This window comes from Pristiophorus japonicus, chromosome 8 (assembly GCF_044704955.1).
Source record: "Pristiophorus japonicus isolate sPriJap1 chromosome 8, sPriJap1.hap1, whole genome shotgun sequence".
In the NCBI taxonomy this organism is placed as follows: domain Eukaryota; kingdom Metazoa; phylum Chordata; class Chondrichthyes; family Pristiophoridae; genus Pristiophorus; species Pristiophorus japonicus.
In genome coordinates, this window is record NC_091984.1 from 156530773 (window position 1) to 156551088 (window position 20316).

The window sequence follows — 20316 nt, forward strand, 5'->3', positions numbered from 1 at the left end:
GGTGAGGGTTTCTGCCTCTACCACCCTTTCATGCAGTGAGTTCCAGACCCCCACCACCCTCTGGGTGAAGACATTTCCCCTCAAATCCCCTCAAACCTCCCCCCAATTACTTTAAATCTATGCCCCCTGGTTGTTGACCCCTCTGCCAAGGGAAACAGGTCCTTCCTATCCACTCTATCCAGGCCCCTCATAATGTTATAAACCTCAATCAGGTCTTCCCTCAGCCTCCTCTGTTCCAAGGAAAACAACCCCAGCCTATCCAATCTTTCCTCATAGCCAAAATTCTCCAGTCCAGGCAACATCCTCGTAAATCTCCTCTGTACCCTCTCCAGTGCAATCACATCCTTCCTGTAATGTGGTGACCAGAACTGCACGCAGTACTCCAGCTGTGGCCAATCCAGTGTTTTATACAGTTCAAGCATAACCTCCCTGCTCTTGTATTCTGTGCCTCGGTAGTAAAGGCAAATATACTGTATGTCTTCTTAACCACCTTATCTACCTGGCCTGCTACCTTCAGGGATCTGTGGACCTGCACTCCAAGGTCCCTTTGTTCCGCTACACTGCTCAGTGTCCTACCATTTAATGTGTGTTCCCTTGCCTTGTTAGACCTCCCCAAATGCATTACCTCACACTTCTCCGGATTGAATTCCATTTGCCACTGTTCTGCCCACCTGACCAGTACATTGATATCTTCCTGCAGTCTGCAGCTTTCTTCTTCATTATCAACCACACAGACAAGTTTAGTATCATCTACAAACTTCTTAATCATATCCGCAACATTCAGGTCTAAATCATTGATATCATAGGCGGTCCCTCAAACGAGGATGACTTGCTTCCTCATGAGTTCACAGATGTTTCAATGAAGGACCTAATATTCCGGATCCCGAACTACATCCTGAAGGGTGGAAGATGCCTGTGCGTGGATTTTTTTAACGTGTGGTGACCGTTGCACACCAGCCACCACACAGGCTTGACAGAGCTAGGTCTTGGTCCAGTGGCAAGGGTTAACCAGGACGACTGGAGACCAGCTCTGCTGCACGGACCCAATGCACACACATATCGCAGTGTGGGCTGGTCCGTGCTGCCCCTGGGCCCTTGCCTCTTCTGGGCCCCGCACCCTTATTCGCCGCACCTCTGCCACGATCTCTCGCCGCTCCTCCGCACCAAATATTCACCGCTCCTCCGCCATGATCTCTCGCCGCTCTTCCGCCACGTTCTCTCGCCGCTCCTCCTGTTGTGTATGGAGAAAGAGTCAGACTGAATACTGTGAGCTCAAAGTACAGTGTGGCCTTAGTCTTTTATTGCAGGTCTCCAGAGTGCCTCTCCAACCTGTGAAGCCTCTTTAAATACCTGTACTCCCAAGGGATTATGGGATCCCTTGGGACTCCGGGAATGAGCCCTCTGGTGGCTGTACAGAGTAAATACAAGTCCACATATATAAAAACACTCCCCCCCCCCCCCCACTCCCCAAAGTCAACAGTGTAACTATTTACAATGTGAGTCGATCTGGGGCCCTTCTTGCCCTAGTTGATCGTCTCGGTGTGAAAGCTGATGTTGTTGTATCATTTGTTGGGCCCTCGCTGGGCTGCTGTGCAGCTGGCCTTACTGGGCTGCCTGGTGTGTTGGGTCCTGCAGGGCTACTGTGGATGATGGGTTCTGCTTCATGGTCAACCGTGGTGCTGGTTGCCACTGGTGTGTGTGTTGGGGGATCAAAAAAGGTAGGGTCCAAGGTGGGTTGCTCAGGGTAGTCCGTGAATCTGAGTTTGATTTGGTCCAAGTGTTTCTGGTGAATGAGTCCATTTGAAAGTTTGATCCGAAACACCCTGTTCCCCTCTTTGGCCACGACAGTGCCGGGAAGCCACTTGGGACCTTGTCCATAATTTAATACAAATATAGGATCATTGATTTCAAATCTCGCGTGACACATTTGCGCTATCATGGTAAGCACTTTGTTGAAACCGCCTGCTCTCTACCTGTTGATGTAGATCAGGGTGAACTTATGAGAGCCTTGTCTTAAGTGCTCTTTTCATGAGCAGTTCAGCAGGTGAGGTCCCAATGAGTGAGTGGGGTCTCGTGCGGTAACTAAGCAGGACTCGGGATAGGCGAGTCTGCAGTGAGCCTTCAGTTACTCTCTTCAAGCCTTGCTTGATGGTTTGCACTGCTCTCTCTGCCTGATCATTGGACGCTGGTTTAAACGGGGCAGATGTGACATGTTTCATCCCGTTACGGGTCATGAATTCTTTGAAATCAGCACTGGTAAAACATGGCCCGTTGTCGCTCACCAGGACATCGGGTAATCTGTGAGTGGCAAACATGGCCCGCATGCTTTCAGTAGTGGCAGTGGACGTGCTAGCCGACATTATCTCACAGTCAATCCACTTGGAGTACGCATCTTCAACCACAAGGAACATTTTACCCAAGAACGGGCCTGCATAGTCAACGTGTATTCTAGACCATGGTTTGGAGGGCCAAGACCATAAACTTAGCGGCGTCTCCCTGGGTCCATTGCTTAACTGCAAGCATGTATTACATCTGTGAATGCAGGACTCTAAGTCCACATCGATACCGGGCCACCACACGTGGGATCTGGCTATCGCTTTCATCATTTCGATGCCTGGGTGGGTACTGTGGAGGTCATTGATGAAGGTGTCTCTGCCCTTCTTGGGGACTAGTACTCCATTGTCCCACAGAAGGCAGTTTGCCTGTATAGACATTTCATCTTTGTGCCGCTGGAACGGCTTTATCTCTTCCTCCATTTCCACTGGGACACTGGATCAGCTCCCGTGAAGCACACAGCCTTTGACTGGAGATAATAAGGGGTCCTGGCTTGTCCAGGTTTTGATCTGCCAGGCAGTGACGAGTGATTGCTCACTCTCAAATGCTTCCAGAACCATGGCTAGATCTGCGGACTGCGCCATTTCCACCCCCGTGGTGGGCAATGGCAGCCTACTGAGAGCATCGGCGCAGTTTTCTGTGCCTGGCCTGTGGCGGATGGCGTAGTTGTATGCGGACAACGTGAGCGCCAATCTCTGGATGCAGGCCAATGCTTTGGTATTTATCCCTTTACTCTCGGAAAACAGGGATATAAGTGGCTTATGGTCAGTTTCCAATTCGAATTTTAGCCCAAACAGGTATTGATGCATTTTCTTTACCCCAAAGACACACGCTAACGCTTCTTTCTCAATCATGCTGTAGGCTCTCTCAGCCTGAGACAGACTCCTGGATGCATAAGCAACCGGTTGCAGTTTCCCGAAATCATTAGCTTGTTGCAATACACACCCTACGCCATATGACGACGCATCACATGCTAGTACCAAACGCTTACATGGATCATATAACACAAGCAATTTGTTTGAGCATAACAATTTTCTCGCTTTTACAAAGGCATTTTCTTGGCATTTGCCCCAGACCCATTCGCCCCTTTTTTGTAGTAAGACATGCAGTGGTTCTAGCAGTGTGCTGAGACCCAGTTAGATGTTACCAAAGTTGTTCAAGAGCTCCGTCACGTTCTGTGGCCTCGGTGCGTTCTCAGTTGCCTCCAGCTTCGTGCTGGTGGGCCTGATGCCGTTTGCCGCAATCCTCCTTCCCAGGAACTCCACTTCAGGCACCAGGAAAACGCACTTCAAGCATTTTAACCTGAGCCCCATGCGGTTGAATCGACGAAGAACCTCCTCCAGATTCTGCGGGTGCTCGACTGTCATTCCGACCTGTGACCAAAATGTCATCCTGAAGTTGCTCCCGCACATCGTGGTCTTCCAGGAAACTTTCCATGTTTCTCTGGAATATCATCGCCGCTGATCGGATTCCAAACGGGCATCTGTTTTAAACAAAAAGACCTATGTGCGTGTTGATGCAGGTGAGGGCCTTCGATGATTCCTCCAGTTCCTGCGTCATGTCGTGTAGGCTGAAGTCAGATCCAGCTTCGTGAACATCTTACCTCCCGCCAGCGTTGCAAAGAGGTCGTTCGCTTTTGGTAGTGTGTATTGGTCCTGCAGGGAGAAACGATTGATAGTTACTTTGTAATCGCCACAGATTCTGACGGTGCTGTCTGTCTCTCTTGAGGACTGGGACAATAGGACAGGCCCACTCGCTGAACTCGATCGGTGAAATGATGCCCTCTCTTTGCAGCCGGTCTAGCTCGATCTCTACCCTTCCTCTCATCATGTACGGTACTGCTCTCGCCGTGTGATGAATTGGTCGCGCCCCCGGAATTAGGTGGATCTGCACTTTTGTTCCTTGGAATTTCCCGATGCCTGGTTTGAACAGTGAAGGAAATTTGTTTAAGACCCGGGCACTCGAAGTGTCCCTAGCGGGCGATAGCTCTCGGATGTCGTCCCAGTTCCAGCGTATCTTTCCCAGCCAGCTCCTGCCGAGCAGCGTGGGACCATCGCCCGGTACCACCCAGAGTGATAACTTGTGCACCGCTCCATCGTAGGAGACCTTTACGGTATCACTGCCGATTACAGGAATCAGTTTTTTTGTGTAAGTTCTTAGTTTCATGCAAACTGGAGTTAAGACTGGCCTTGATGCCTTGGTGCACCACAAACTTTCGGAAGTCTTTTTGCCCATGATGGACTGGCTCGCGCCTGTGATCAGCTCCATCGACAACGGGAGTCCATTTAGTTCAACATTCAACATTATCATGGTGAATGTCTGCACCCCATGTACCTCTGGCTCCTCGATCTGAGGCTCTGGTTCATCATGATCCTCCTCTGCAACCTGGTGGTTTGCAAGTTTAACAGGCTTAGCAGTTCACCTGCACACTCATTGGAGGTGTCCCATTGTTCCACAGCCCTTGCAAATGTACCCTTTGAATCAGCATGAATGAACACGATGATCACCCCCGCAGCGCCAACAAGGTGTTAATGGCCTTGCATTTATCACCCTTGATGGTGGGCTCTGAGACATCTGCGGATATGCAGCTGCAGGTATGTGTGACCTGCCCTGTACGTTAGAATTCGAAAACAACATCACTTTGTTCACAGTACTTGTAGCAGCAGTTGTGTGCTGAGAGATTTGCTTCGTATTGTCACTGGTGGCAATGAATGCCTGGGCTATCGTCATGGCCTTACTCAAGGTCGGGGTCTCTACAGTCAAAAGTTTGCGAAATATGGTTTCGTGGCCAATGCCAAGTACGAAAAAGTCTCTGAGCATGTGCTCCAAATGTCCTTCAAATTCGCAATGTCCTGCAAGGCGACTTAGCTCGGCGACATAACTCGCCACTTCCTGGCCTTCAGACCTTTTGTAGGTGTAGAACCAGTACTTCGCCATCAGAACGCTTTCCTTCAGGTTCAAATGCTCTTGGACCAGTGTGCACAAATCGTCATACGATATCTCCGTGTGTTTCGTTGGAGTGAGCAGATTCTTCATGAGGCCATACGTTAGTGCCCCACAGACGGAGAGGAGGATCGCCCTTCCTTTGGCAGCGCTCTCTTCCCCATCTAGCTCGTTGGCCACGAAGTTTTGGTCGAGTCGCTCCACAAATGTTTCCCAATCATCTCCCTCCGAGAATTTCTCCAGGATGCCCTGTTCACTGCATCTTTGGGTTCACTATCTGTATCTCATCGCCAGTTGTTGTGTATGGAGAAAGAGTCAGACTGAACACTGTGAGCTCAAAGTAAAGTGTGACCTTCGTCTTTTATTGCAGGTCTCCAGTGTGCCTCTCCAACCTGTGAGGCCTCCTTAAATACCTGTGCTCCCAAGGGATTCGGGATCCCTTGGGACTCCGAGGAATGAGCCCTCTGGTGGCTGTACAGAGTAAATACAAGTACATATATATAAGACCACCGCCACGATCTCTCGCCGCTCCTCCGCCACGATCTCTCGCCGCTCCTCCGCTGTACCTGGGCTCCACCGATATTCCTGTCCACGCTCCAAACGGAGACCTGGGTTTTGATGACGTCACCCATTCGCCCACCTCGAAGTCGTCGCACACTTGTAGCGGCGCGTGCGGGGATTGTAGTGGTGACCTGTGGGGGTGTTCTCTCGAAGGTCGTGTTATAAAAGAACTGGAACATCATGGCTCCCCGACCTGCGAGAGAACAGCTCCACAGTTCGGGTTATATAAGTCACAAAAAGCAACAGGTCCAGTACTGAGCCGTGCGGAACCCCACTCGATACAAACTTCCAGTCATGCAAACACACATCAACCATTACCCTTTGCTTCCTGCCTCTGAGCCAATTTTGGATCCAATTTGCCACTTTGCCCTGGTTCCCATGGGCTTTTACTTTTGTGACCAGTCTGCCATGTGGGTCCTTATCAAAAGCTTTGCTAAAATCCATGTACGCCACATCTTCATCTCAGACTCTTCGCAACCTGGGTGTCGTGCTTGACCCCGAGATGAGCTTCCGACCACGTAACCCCTCCATCAACACCAGCGCCGATTTCCACCACCGTAACATCGCCCGTCTCAACCCCTGCCTCAGCTCAACTGCTGCTGAAGCCCTCATCCATGCCTCTGTTGCCTCCAGACTTCACCATTCCAACATGGCTGGCCTCCTGCGCTCTTCCAGAATTTGGCTGCCCCATGTCCTAACTCGCAGCGAGTCCCGCTCACCCATCACCCCCTGTGCTCGCTGCCGCATGTCCTAACTCGCACTGAGTCCCGCTCACCCATCACCCCCTGTGCTCGCTGCCGCATGTCCTAACTCGCACTGAGTCCCACTCACCCATCACCCCCTGTGCTCACTGCCCTGTGTCCTAACTCACACCGAGTCCCACTCACCCATCACCCCCTGTGCTCACTGCCCTGTGTCCTAACTCACACCGAGTCCCACTCACCCATCACCCCCTGTGCTCACTGACCCGTGTCCTAACTCGCACCGAGTCCCACTCACCCATCACCCCCTGTGCTCACTGCCCTGTGTCCTAACTCACACCGAGTCCCACTCACCCATCACCCCCTGTGCTCACTGACCCGTGTCCTAACTCGCACCGAGTCCCGCTCACCCATCACCCCCTGTGCTCACTGACCCGTGTCCTAACTCACACCCAGTCCCGCTCACCCATCACCCCCTGTGCTCACTGACCCGTGTCCTAACTCACACCCAGTCCCACTCACCCATCACCCCCTGTGCTTGCTGACCAACATTGGCTCCCAGTAAAGCAACGCATCGATTCCAAAATTCTCATCCTTGTTTTCAGCTTCTACATGGTCTCACTCCTCCCTATCTCTGTAACCCCCTCCAGCACTACACCCCTCCTTATCTCTGTAATCCCCTCCAGCCCGACACCCCTCCCGATCTCTATAACCCCCTCCAGCCCTACACCCCTCCCTATCTCTGTAACCGCCTCCAGCACGACACCCCTCCTTATCTCTGTAATCCCCTCCAGCCCGACACCCCTCCCTATCTCTGTAACCCCCTCCAGCCCCTACACCCACCGAGATCTCTGCGCTCCTCCAATTCTGGCATTTTGAGCCTCCCCGATTTCCATCGCTCCACCATTGGCGGCCGTGCCTTCAGCTGCCTGGGCCTCAAGCTCTGGAACTCCCTCCCTTAACCTCTCCACCTCTCTCCTCCTTTAACACATTCCTTAAAACCTCCCTCTTTACCCAAGCTTTTGGTCTCCTACCCTAATATCTCCTTACCTGACTCGCTATCAAATTTTATTTGATAATCGCTCCTGTGAAGCACCTTGGGACATTTAACTACGTTAAAGGCGCTATATAAATACCAGTTATAATTCAAAAAACTTTGACCCAAGTCTATCCACTCAAGGCTATCCAAGACATGAAAATCCTCAACCCCCCCCAAACTGTGGGACACCTCACCCCCGAAACTGGGACTCCTCACCCCCGAAACTGTGATCTCCTCACCCCCCCCCAACTGTGATCTCCTCACCCCCCCAAACTGTGATCTCCTCACCCCCCAAACTGTGGTCTCCTCACCCCCCAAACTGTGATCTCCTCACCCCCCAAACTGTGATCTCCTCACCCCCCAAACTGTGGTCTCCTCACCCCCCCAACTGTGATCTCCTCACCCCCCAAACTGTGGTCTCCTCACCCCCCAAACTGTGATCTCCTCACCCCCCAAACTGTGATCTCCTCACCCCCCAAACTGTGATCTCCTCACCCCCCAAACTGTGATCTCCTCACCCCCCAAACTGTGATCTCCTCACCCCCCAAACTGTGATCTCCTCACCCCCCAAACTGTGGTCTCCTCACCCCCCAAACTGTGATCTCCTCACCCCCCAAACTGTGATCTCCTCACCCCCCAAACTGTTATCTCCTCACCCCCAAACTGTGATCTCCTCACCCCCCCAAACTGTGATCTCCTCACCCCCCAAACTGTGATCTCCTCACCCCCCAAACTGTGATCTCCTCACCCCCAAACTGTGATCTCCTCACCCCCCAAACTGTTATCTCCTCACCCCCAAACTGTGATCTCCTCACCCCCCCAAACTGTGATCTCCTCACCCCCCAAACTGTGATCTCCTCACCCCCCAAACTGTGATCTCCTCACCCCCCAAACTGTGGTCTCCTCACCCCCAAACTGTGATCTCCTCACCCCCCCCCAAACTGCGATCTCCTCACCCCCCCAAACTGTGGGTCCCCTCACCCCCCCCAAACTGTGGGTCTCCTCACCCCCCAAACTCTGATCTCCTCACCCCCCAAACTGTGATCTCCTCACCCCCCAAACTGTGATCTCCTCACCCTCCAAACTGTGATCTCCTCACCCCCCAAACTGTGGGTCCCCTCACCCCCCAAACTGTGATCTCCTCACCCCCCAAACTGTGATCTCCTCACCCCCCAAACTGTGATCTCCTCACCCCCCAAACTGTGATCTCCTCACCCCGCAAACTGTGATCTCCTCACCCCCAAACTCTGATCTCCTCACCCCCCAAACTGTGATCTCCTCACCCCCCAAACTGTGATCTCCTCACCCTCCAAACTGTGATCTCCTCACCCCCCAAACTGTGGGTCCCCTCACCCCCCAAACTGTGATCTCCTCACCCCCCAAACTGTGATCTCCTCACCCACCAAACTGTGATCTCCTCACCCCCCAAACTGTGATCTCCTCACCCCCCAAACTGTGATCTCCTCACCCCCAAACTGTGATCTCCTCACCCCCCAAACTGTGATCTCCTCACCCCCCAAACTGTGATCTCCTCACCCCCCAAACTGTGATCTCCTCACCCCCAAACTGTGATCTCCTCACCTCCCAAACTGTGATCTCCTCACCCCCCAAACTGTGGGTCCCCTCACCCCCCAAACTGTGATGTCCTCACCCCCCAAACTGTGATCTCCTCACCCCCCAAACTGTGATCTCCTCACCCCCAAACTGTGATCTCCTCACCCCCCAAACTGTGGGTTCCCTCACCCCCCAAACTGTGATCACACACTGAGGGACCCTCACCCACCGCCCCCCACAGAGAGACCCTCCCGCCCCCACAGTCAGGGACCCTCACCCTCCCCCCAACACTGAGGGACCGTCACCCCCCCCATACTGAGGAACTCTCACCCCTCCCACACTGAGGGACCCCCCCATGCTATGGGACACCCCCACGCTATAGAACCACCTCCCGCATTATGGGAAGCCCCCCCCACGCTATGGGACCCCCCCCCCACGCTATGGGACCCCCCATGTGATGTTGTACAGTTGCTGCTGATGCTGGTGTGACACTTGCCCACCCTCACCGATCTCTCTTTTGTTCTCACAGGGTCTGAGCAAGTGGCCAGGATCCGGCTCGGGTTTATCGGGTCAGCTGTTGTCCTCTCGCTGAGCATTGCTCTCCTCCTCTACTTTCAAACCCGCTGCCGCTACCCCCGGTCTGAGCAGCGGCGTCAACCTAGGGGAGAGGGACCTCCAACTGACCGTCAATAACATGGAGCAGCCTGGTCTTTACACTGAATAGCACAAGTAGGGTGTGTGTGTGTGTGTGTGTGTGTGTGCGAGTGAGCGAGGGCGCGCGCGAACATAATAACATCAGAAATAGGAGCAGGAGTAGGCCATACGGCCCCTCGTGCCTGCTCCTCCATTTAATACGATCATGACTGATCTGATCATGGACTCAGGTCCACTTCCACGCCCGCTCCCCATAACCCCTTATCCCCTTATCGGTTAAGAAGCTGTCTATTTCTATCTTAAATGTATTCAATGTCCCAGCTTCCACAACTCTCTGAGGCAGTGAATTCCACAGATTTACAACCCTCTGAGAGAAGAAATTCCTCCTTATCTCAGTTTTAAATGGGCAGCCCCTTATTCTAAGATCATGCCCCCTAGTTCTAGTCTCCCCCCATCAGTGGAAACATCCCCTCTGCATCCACCTTGACAAGCCCCTTCATAAGCTTATACGTCTCGATAAGATCACCTCTCATTCTTCTGAATTCCAATGAGTAGAGGCCCAACATACTCAACCTTTCCTCATAAGTCAACCCCCTCATCCCCAGAATCAACCGAGTGAACCTTCTCTGAACTGCCTCCAAATCAAGTATATCCTTTCGTAAATATGGAAATCAAAACTGCACGCAGTATTCCAGGTGTGGCTTCACCAATACCCTGTATAACTGTAGCAAGACTTCCCTGCTTTTATACTCCATCCCTTTGCAATAAAGGCCAAGATTCCATTGGCCTTCCTGATCACTTGCTGTACCTGCATACTAACCTTTTGTGTTTCATGCACAAGTACCCCCAGGTCCCACTGTACTGCGGCACTTTGCAATCTGTCTCCATTTAAATAATAACTTGCTCTTTGATTTTTTTTCTGCCAAAGTACATGATCTCACACTTTCCAAAATTATACTCCATCTGCCAAATTTTTTGCCCACTCGCTTAGCCTATGTCCTTTTGCAGATTTTTTGTGTCCTCCTCATACATTGCTTTTCCTCCCAACTTTGTATCATCAGCAAACTTGGCTACGTTACACTCGGTCTTTCTTCCAAGTTATTAATCTAGATTGTAAATAGTTGGGGTCCCAGCACTGATCCCTGCGACACCCCACTTATTACGGATTGCCAACCCGAGAATGAACCATTTATCCCGACTCTCTGCTTTCTGTTGTTCGCCAATCCTCTATCCATGCTAATGTATTACCCCCAACCCTGTGAACTTTTATCTTGTGCAGTAACCTTTTGTGGCACCTTGTCAAATGCCTTCTGGAATTCCAAATACACCACATCCACTGGTTCCCCTTTATCCACCCTGTTCGTTACATCCTCAAAGAATTGCAACTAATTTGTCAAACATGACTTCCCCTTCATAAATCCATGCTGACTTTGCCTGACCGAATTTTGCTTTTCCAAATGTCCTGCTACTGCTTCTTTAATAATGGACTCCAACATTTTCCCAACCACAGATGTTAGACTAACTGGTCTATAGTTTCCTGCTTTTTGTCTGCCTCCTTTCTTAAATAGGGGCGTTACATTTGCAGTTTTCCAATCTGCTGGGACCTCCCCAGAATCCAGGGAATTTTGGTAAATTACAACCAATGCATCCACAATCCCTGCCGCTACTTCTCTTACCCTAGGATGCAAGCCATCAGGTCCAGGGGATTTATCCGTCTTTAGTCCCATTATCTTACTGAGTACCACCTCCTTAGTGATTGTGATTGTGTTAAGTTCCTTCCCCCCCTATAACCCCTAGACTATCCACTGTCGGGATATTGTTAGTGTCCTCTACTGTAAAGACTGTAGTGAGTGATTGTATGTGAGAGTGTGTGTGAGAGAGACTGGGAGAGTGTGAGAGTCTGAATGGACGCCTGCGCACAGAATACAAAAGGAGTTTGATCGGAGGCCTGTGCAGTTCGACACACTGGGTGTTCCCCAGGACAGGCCTGGAATCACTCAAACAGCCCGGGTTTGTGCAGCAGGTTGTTATTGAATGGAGAGACTCGCTGTGCGATCTGCCAACCCTCACCGGAACATCCCAGCATTTGTACTGCAAGCCACAATTTATAAAGCCAAGGATGCACATTTCTGTGTTAATTGTAAATTCAGTTTATATTGGTTTTGTATCAATTGTTTTTGTAATATTCCTTTTGAACTAAAAGCCTTTAAAATATTTTTGAATCTTGGCATCCTTTTGTCGGAACAGGAGGAGGCCATACAGCCCTTCGAGCTTGTTACATAGAGGCATAGAAAATAGGTGCAGGAGTAGGCCATTCGGACCTTCGAGCCTGCACCACCATTCAATAAGATCATGGCTGATCATTCCCTCAGTACCCCATTCCTGCTTTCTCTCCATACCCCTTGATCCCATTAGCCGTAAGGGCCATATCTAACTCTCTCTTGAACATATCCAATGAACTGGCATCAACAACTCTCTGCGGTAGGGAATTCCACAGGTTAACAACTCTCTGAGTGAAGAAGTTTCTCCTCATCTCAGTCCTAAATGCCCTTATCCTTAGACTGTGTCCCCTGGTTCTGGACTTCCCCAACATCGGGAACATTCTTCCTGCATCTAACTTGTCCAATGCTGTCAGAATTTTATATGTTTCCATGAGATCCCCTCTCATCCTTCTAAACTCCAGTGAATACAGGCCCAGTCGATCCAATCTCTCCTCATATGTCTGTCCTGCCATCCCGGGAATCAGTCTGATGAACCGTTGCTGCACTCCCTCAAGAGCAAGAATGTCTTTTCTCAGATTAGGAGACCAAAACTGAACACAATATTCCAGGTGAGGCCTCACCAAGGCTCTGTACAACTGCAGTAAGACCTCCCTGCTCCTATACTCATATCCCCTAGCTATGAAGGCCAACATGCCATTTGCCTTTTTCACTGCCTGTTGTACCTGCATGCCAACTTGCAATGACTGATGTACCATGACACCCAGGTCTCGTTGCACCTCCCCTTTTCCTAATCTGTCGCCATTCAGATAATATTCTGCCTTCGTGTTTTTGCCACAAAAGTGGATAACCTCACATTTATCCACATTATACTGCATCAGCTATGCATTTGCTCACTCACCTAACCTGTCCAAGTCACCCTGCAGCCTTTTAGCGTCCTCCTCACAGCTCACACCGCCACCCAGCTTAGTGTCATCTGCAAACTTGGAGATATTACACTCAATTCCTTCATTTAAATCATTGATGTATATTGTAAATAGCTGGGGTCCCAGTACTGAGCCCTGCGGTACCCCACTAGTCACTGCCTGCCATTCTGAAAAGGACCTGTTTATCCCAATTCTCTGTTTCCTGTCTGCCAACCAGTTCTCTATCCACGTCAGTACATTACCCCCAATACCATGTGCTTCAATTTTGCACACTAATCTCTTGTGTGGGACCTTGTCAAAAGCCTTTTGAAAGTTCAAATACACCACATCCACTGGTTCTCCCTTGTCCACTCTGCAAGTTACATCCTCAAAAAATTCTAGAAGATGTGTCAAGCATGATTTCCCTTTCATAAATCCATGCTGACTTGGTCCGATCCCGTCAGTGCTTTCCAAATGCGCTGCTATTACATTTTTAATAATTGATTCCAACATTTTCCCCATGACCGATGTCAGGCTAACCGGTCTATAATTCCCTGCTTTCTCCCTCCCCCTGTTTTTAAAAAGTGGTGTTACATTAGCTATCCTTCAATCCATAGGAACTGATCCAGAGTCTATAGAATGTTTGAAAATGACCACCAATGCATCCACTATTTCTAGGGCCACTTCCTTAAGTACTCTGGAATGCAAACTATCAGGCTCTGGGGATTTATTGGCCTTAAATCCCATCAATTTTCCTAACACAATTTCCTGACTAATAAGGATTTCCTTCAGTTCCTTCTTCTCGCTAGAACCTCGGTCTCCTATTATTTTTGGGAGGTTATTCATGTCTTCCTTAGTGAAGACAGAACCGAAGTATTTGTACAATTGGTCTGCCATTTCCTTGTTCCCCCATTATGAATTCACCTGATTCTGATGCAAGGGACCTACATTAGTCTTCACTAATCTTTTCAACATGGCAGACAGGAAGCAGAGAGTTGGGATAAACGGGTCCTTTTCAGAATGGCAGGAAGTGACTAGTGGGGTACCGCAAAGTTCAGTGCTGGGACACCAGCTATTTACAAGATACATTCATGATTTAGATGAAGGAATTGAATGCAATATCTCCAAGTTTGCAGTTGACACTAAACTGGGTGGCGGTGTGAGCTTTGAGGAGGATGCTAAGAGGCTTCAGGGTGACTTGGACAGGTTAGGTGAGTGGGCAAATGCATGGCAGACGCAGTATAATGTAGATAAATGTGAGGTTATCCACTTTGGTGGAAAAAACACAAAGGCAGAATAATATTCTAATGATAACAGATTAGGAAAAGGGGAGGTGCAACTAGACCTGGGTGTCATGGTCCATCGGTCATTGAAAGTTGGCAGGCAGGTACAGCATTCGGTGAAGAAGGCAAATGGCATGTTGGCCTTCATAGTGAGAGGAATTGAGTATAGGAGCAGGGAGGTCTTACTGCAGTTGTACAGGGCCTTGATGAGGCCATACCTTGAATATTATTAACAGTTTTGGTCTCCTAATCTGAGGAAAGACATTCTTGCTATTGAGGGAGTGCAGCGAAGGTTCACCAGACTGATTCTCGGGATGGCAGGACTGACATATGAAGAAAGACTGGATCGATTAGGCTCATATTCACTGGAATTTAGAAGAATGAGAGGTGATCTCATAGAAACATATAAAATTCTGATGGAATTGGATAGGTTAGATGCAGGAAGAATGTTCCCGATGTTGGGGAAGTCCAGAACCAGGGGTCACAGTCTAAGAATAATGGGTAAGCCATTTAGGACCGAGATGAGGAGAAACTTCTTCACTCAGAGAATTGTGAACCTGTGGAATTCTCTACCACAGAAAGTTGTTGAGGCCAGTTCGTTAGATATATTCAAGAGGGAGTTAGATATGGCCCTTACGGCTAAAGGGATAAAAGCGTATGGAGAGAAAGCAGGAAAGGGGTACTGAAGTTGCATGATCAGCCATGATCTTATTTAATGGTGGTGCAGGCTCGAAGGGCCGAATGACCTACTCCTGCACCTATTTTCTTTGTTTCTAGAACAAAGAAGAGAGGCAACTCAATCCGAGGAAGAAGTTCATCACCAAGAGCCCTCCTATCATGCTGAAAGTTAAATTGAACGGTATTCCGATATCAATGGAGTTGGACACGGGGACAAGTCAGTCAATTATGAGCCAGAAGGCTTTTGAGAAACTGTGGGGCAACAAGGCACTAAGGCCCAAACTGAGCCCGATTCAGACAAAGCTGCGCACCTACACAATGGAGCCATGCATGATTTATCACTGTGGATTGTACCAGGTGATGGCCCAACGCTATTCAACAGAAGCTGGCTGGGAAAGATTCAATGGAACTGGGACGACATCAAAGCACTATCTTCAGTGGATGACGCCCTGTGTGCTCAAGTGCTGAGCAGTTTCCATCGCTATTTGAACCAGGCATTGGCAACTTCACAGGTGCCAAGGTGTAGATCCATCTAGTCCCCGATGCATGGCCCGTTCATCCCAAGGCTCGAGTGGTTCCATATATGATGAGGGAGAAAGTCGAGATCGAACTGGACAGACTTCAAGGAGGGAATCATATCGCCACTCGAGTTCAACGAGTGGGCCAGTCCGATTGGTCCGGTGTTGAAAAGCGATGGCACGGTCAGAATCTGCGGAGCTACAAGGTAACGATCAACAATCTCGTTACAGGACCAGTACCCGCTACCCAAGGCAGATGACCTGTTTGAAATGTTAGCGGGGGGGGGACAGGGGAAGTCGTTCACCATGTTAGCGGGGGGAAGTTGGACCTAACCCCCCAGGAGCTGGCTGAATCTTCGAAAATACTGACGTGCATCACCATGCACAAAGGACTGTTTATATACCACAGGATTTCGGGATTCGCTCGGCTGCTGTCATCTTCCAGAGGAACCTGGAGAGTTTGCTGAAATTGGTTCCGCGCACCGTTGTGTTTCAAGACAACATCCTGATCACTGGTTGTGACACTACCGAACACCTGCACAACCTGGAACAGGTTCTAAGTCGACTGGACAGAGTGGGACTCAGGCTGAAATGTGTTTTTCTGGCACCAGAGGTAGAATTTTTGGGGAGAAAGATTGCGGCAGATGGCATCAGACCCATGGACTCAAAGACAGAGGCCAGCAAGAATGCACCCAGACCATAGAATGTGACGGAGCTGTATTCGATCCTGGGACTCCTCAACTATTTTGGTAACTTTCTACCCGGGTTAAGCACTTTGCTGGAACCGTTACACATGTTGCTACTTAAGGGTGAGGACTGGGTTTGTGGTAAATCTCAAGAGAGAGCCTTTGTTCTAATAAGGCTCTAATGAACAAAATGTTGAATCATTGTGGGTGGAGATTAGAGATAGTAAGGGGAAAAAGTCACTGGTGGGCGTAGTTTATAGGCCCCCAAATAATAACTTCACGGTGGGGCGGGCAATAATCAAGGGAATAATGGAGGCATGTGAAAAAGGAACGGCAGTAATCATGGGGGATTTTAACCTCCATATCGATTGGTCAAATCAAATCGCACGGGGTAGCCTGGAGGAGGAATTCATAGAATGCATACGGGATTGTTTCTTAGAACAGTATGTTTCAGAACCTACAAGGGAGCAAGCTATCTTAGATCTGGTCCTGTGTAATGAGACAGGAATAATAAATGATCTCCTAGTAAAAGATCCTCTCGGAATGAGTGATCACAGTATGGTTGAATTTGTAATACAGATTGAGGGTGAGGAAGTTGTGTCTCAAATGAGCGGGCTATGCTTGAACAAAAGGGACTACAGTGGGATGAAGGCAGAGTTAGCTAAAGTAGACTGGAAACACAGACTAAATGGTGGTACAATTGAGGAACAGTGGAGGACTTTTAAGGAGCTCTTTCATAGTGCTCAACAAAAATATATTCCAGTGAAAAAGAAGGGCGGTAAGAGAAGGGATAACCAGCTGTGGATAACCAAGGAAATAAAGGAGAGTATCAAATTAAAAACCAATGCGTATAAGGTGGCCAAGGTTAGTGGGAAAATAGAAGATTGGGAAAATTTTAAACGACAGCAAAGAATGACTAAGAAAGCAATAAAGAAAGGAAAGATAGATTATGAAGGTAAACTTGCGCAAAACATAAAACGGATAGTAAAAGCTTTTACAGATATATAAAACGGAAAAGAGTGACTAAAATGTTGGTCCCTTAGAAGATGAGAAGGGGGATTTAATAATGGGAAATGTGGAAATGGCTGAGACCTTAAACAATTATTTTGCTTCGGTCTTCACAGTGCAAGACACAAAAACCATGCCAAAAATTGCTGGTCACAGGAATGTGGGAAGGGAGGACCTTGAGACAATCACTATCACTAGGGAGGTAGTGCTGGACAGACTAATGGGACTCAAGATAGACAAGTCTCCTGGTCCTGATGAAATGCATCCCAGGGTATTAAAAGAGATGGCGGAAGTTATAGCAGATGCATTCGTTATAATCTACCAAAATTCTCTGGACTCTGGGGAGGTACCAGCGGATTGGAAAGCAGCTAATGTAATGCCTCTGTTTAAAAAAGGGGGCAGACAAAAGGCAGGTAACTATAGGCTGGTTAGTTTAACATCTGTCATGGAGAAAATGCTTGAAACTATTATTAAGGAAGAAATAGTGGGACATCTAGATAGGAATAGTGCAATCAAGCAGACGCAACATGGATTCATGAAGGGGAAATCATCTTTAACTAATTTACTGGAATTCTTTGAGGATATAATGAGCATGGTAGATAGAGGTGTACCGATGGATGTGGTGTATTTAGATTTTCAAAAGGCATTCGATAAGGTGCCACACAAAAGGTTACTGCAGAAGATGAAGTTACGCGGAGTCAGAGGAAATGTATTAGCATGGATAGAGAATTGGCTGGCTAACAGAAAGCAGAGAGTCGGGATAAATGGGTCCTTTTCGGGTTGGAAATCGGTGGTTAGTGGTGTGCCACAGGGATCGGTGCTGGGACCACAACTGTTTACAATATACATAGATGACCTGGAAGAGGGGACTGAGTGTAGTGTAACAAAATTTGCAGATGACACAAAGATTAGTGGGAAAGCGGGTTGTGTAGAGGACACAGAGAGGCTGCAAAGAGATTTAGATAGGTTAAGCGAATGGGCTATGGTTTGGCAGATGGAATACAATGTCGGAAAGTGTGAGGTCATCCACCTTGGGGAAAAAAAAACAGTAAAAGGGAATATTATTTGAATGGGGAGAAATTACAACATGCTGAGGTGCAGAGGGACCTGGGGGTCCTTGTGCATGAATCCCAAAAGGTTAGTTTGCAGGTGCAGCTGGTAATCAGGAAGGTGAATGGAATGTTGGCCTTCATTGCGAGAGGGATGGAGTACAAAAGCAGGGAGGTCCTGCTGCAACTGTATAAGGTATTGGTAAGGCCGCACCTGGAGTACTGCGTGCAGTTTTGGTCACCTTACTTAAGGAAGGATATACTAGCTTTGGAGGGGGTACAGAAACAATTCACTAGGCTGATTCCGGAGATGAGGGGGTTACCTTATGATGATAGATTGAGTAGACTGGGTCTTTACTTGTTGGAGTTCAGAAGCATGAGCGGTGATCTTATAGAAACATTTAAAATAATGAAAGGGATAGACAGGATAGAGGCAGAGAGGTTGTTTCCACTGGTCGGGGAGACTAGAAGTAGGGGGCACAGTCTCAAAATACGGGGGAGCCAATTGAAAACCGAGTTGAGAAGGAATTTCTTCTCCCAGAGGGTTGTGAATCTGTGGAATTCTCTGCCCAAGGAAGCAGTTGAGGCTAGCTCATTGAATGTATTCAAGTCACAGATAGATAGATTTTTAACCAATTAGGGAATTAAGGGTTACGGGGAGCGGGCGGGTAAGTGGAGCTGAGTCCACGGCCAGATCATGTTGAATGGCGGAGCAGGCTCGAGGGGCTAGATGGCCTACTCCTGTTCCTAATTCTTATGTTCTTATGTTCTTGTACTGTATGACCTGTGTAAATGATTAGTGTTAGCTTGTGACGCCTCATCGTACGGGGTAGGCTGTGTGTTACAGCAAGCCAATGTATCGGGCAAACGTCAACCGGCTGCATTCGCATCTAAAAGTCTGTCTAATGCTGAAAGAGTCCACAGTATGGTCGAGAAAGAGGCGTTAGCATGTGTATATGGAGGTTAAGAAAATGCACCAATATCTATTTTGACTTGGGTTTGAGCTTGAAACCGACCACAAACCGTTCATTTCACTGTTTTCAGAAAGCAAAGATATAAACACCAGTGCTTTGTCCCACATCCAAAGATGGTCACTAACAATGTCCGCCTATGACTATGTTATCCGCCACAGACCAGGCACGGAGAACTGTGCTGATGCCCTCAGTCGGCTACCATTCCCAATATCGGGGTTGAAATGGCGCAGCCCGCAGACTTGCTTTTGGTCACGGATGCTTTTGAGAGTGAGGGGTCATCCATCACTGCTCACCAGATCAGGACCTGGACCAGCCAGGATCCTGTGCGATCACTTGTAAAAAGTTGCATCCTCAGTGGGAGCTGCTCGGTTGTTCCCAGGGAAATGCAAGATGAAATTAAGCCGTTTCACCGACGCAAAGATGAAATGTCCATCCAGTCGGATTGTCTCTTATGGAGTAATCGCGTGGTTTTGCCAAAAAAAGTCATGGAAACGTTTATACGCGACTTACACAATACCCACCCAGGCATAGTCATGATGAAAGCAATTGCCAGGCCGCATGTTTGGTGGCCCGGCATTGACTCGGACTTGGAGTCATGTGTACACCAGTGCAACACGTGCTCACAATTGAGCAATGCACCAAGGGAGGCTCCACTGAGTCTGTGGTTATGGCCCTCCAAACTGTGCTCCAGGATCCACGTAGATTTTGCTGGCCTCTTTCTCGGAAAGATGTTTTTAGTTGTAGTGGACGCTTACTCTAAATGGATTCAATGTGTAATCATGTCATCCAGCACATCCACTGCCACTATTGAAAGCCTCTGGGCCATATTCACCACCCATGGTTTACCCGACGTCCTTGTCAGTGACAATGGACCGTGTTTCACCAGCTCGGAATTCACGAGTTTATGACCCGCAATGGCATCAAGCATTTCAGGTCTGCCCCGTTTAAGCCCACATCCAACGGTCAAGCGGAACGGGCAGTCCAAACTATCAAGCAGAGCATGAAACGCGTGACGGAAGGCTCCTTGCAGACCCACTTATCTCGGGTTCTGCTCAGCTACTGGACGCGACCCCACTCACTCACTGGGGTTCCTCCTTCAGAATTATTAATGAAGAGAGCACTCCAAACCAGGCTCTCCCTAGTCCACCCATATCTAAAAGATCACGTGGAAACCCGGCGTCACCAGCAAAACATGTACCACGATCGCGCG

At 49.0% G+C, this 20316-nt stretch overlaps 1 protein-coding gene across 1 annotated transcript in view; it reads left to right on the forward strand.

Moving 5' to 3' along the window:
- Positions 1–9924, forward strand: part of LOC139268199 (butyrophilin-like protein 9) — a 95607-nt gene extending 85683 nt beyond the window's left edge. Inside the window, exon 4 of the mRNA XM_070886247.1 lies at positions 9662–9924. Coding sequence (XP_070742348.1) covers positions 9662–9825 — 164 coding nt within the window. The 3' untranslated portion in view covers positions 9826–9924. The remainder of the gene's footprint in view (positions 1–9661) is intronic.
- Positions 9925–20316: the final 10392 nt, after the last annotated feature.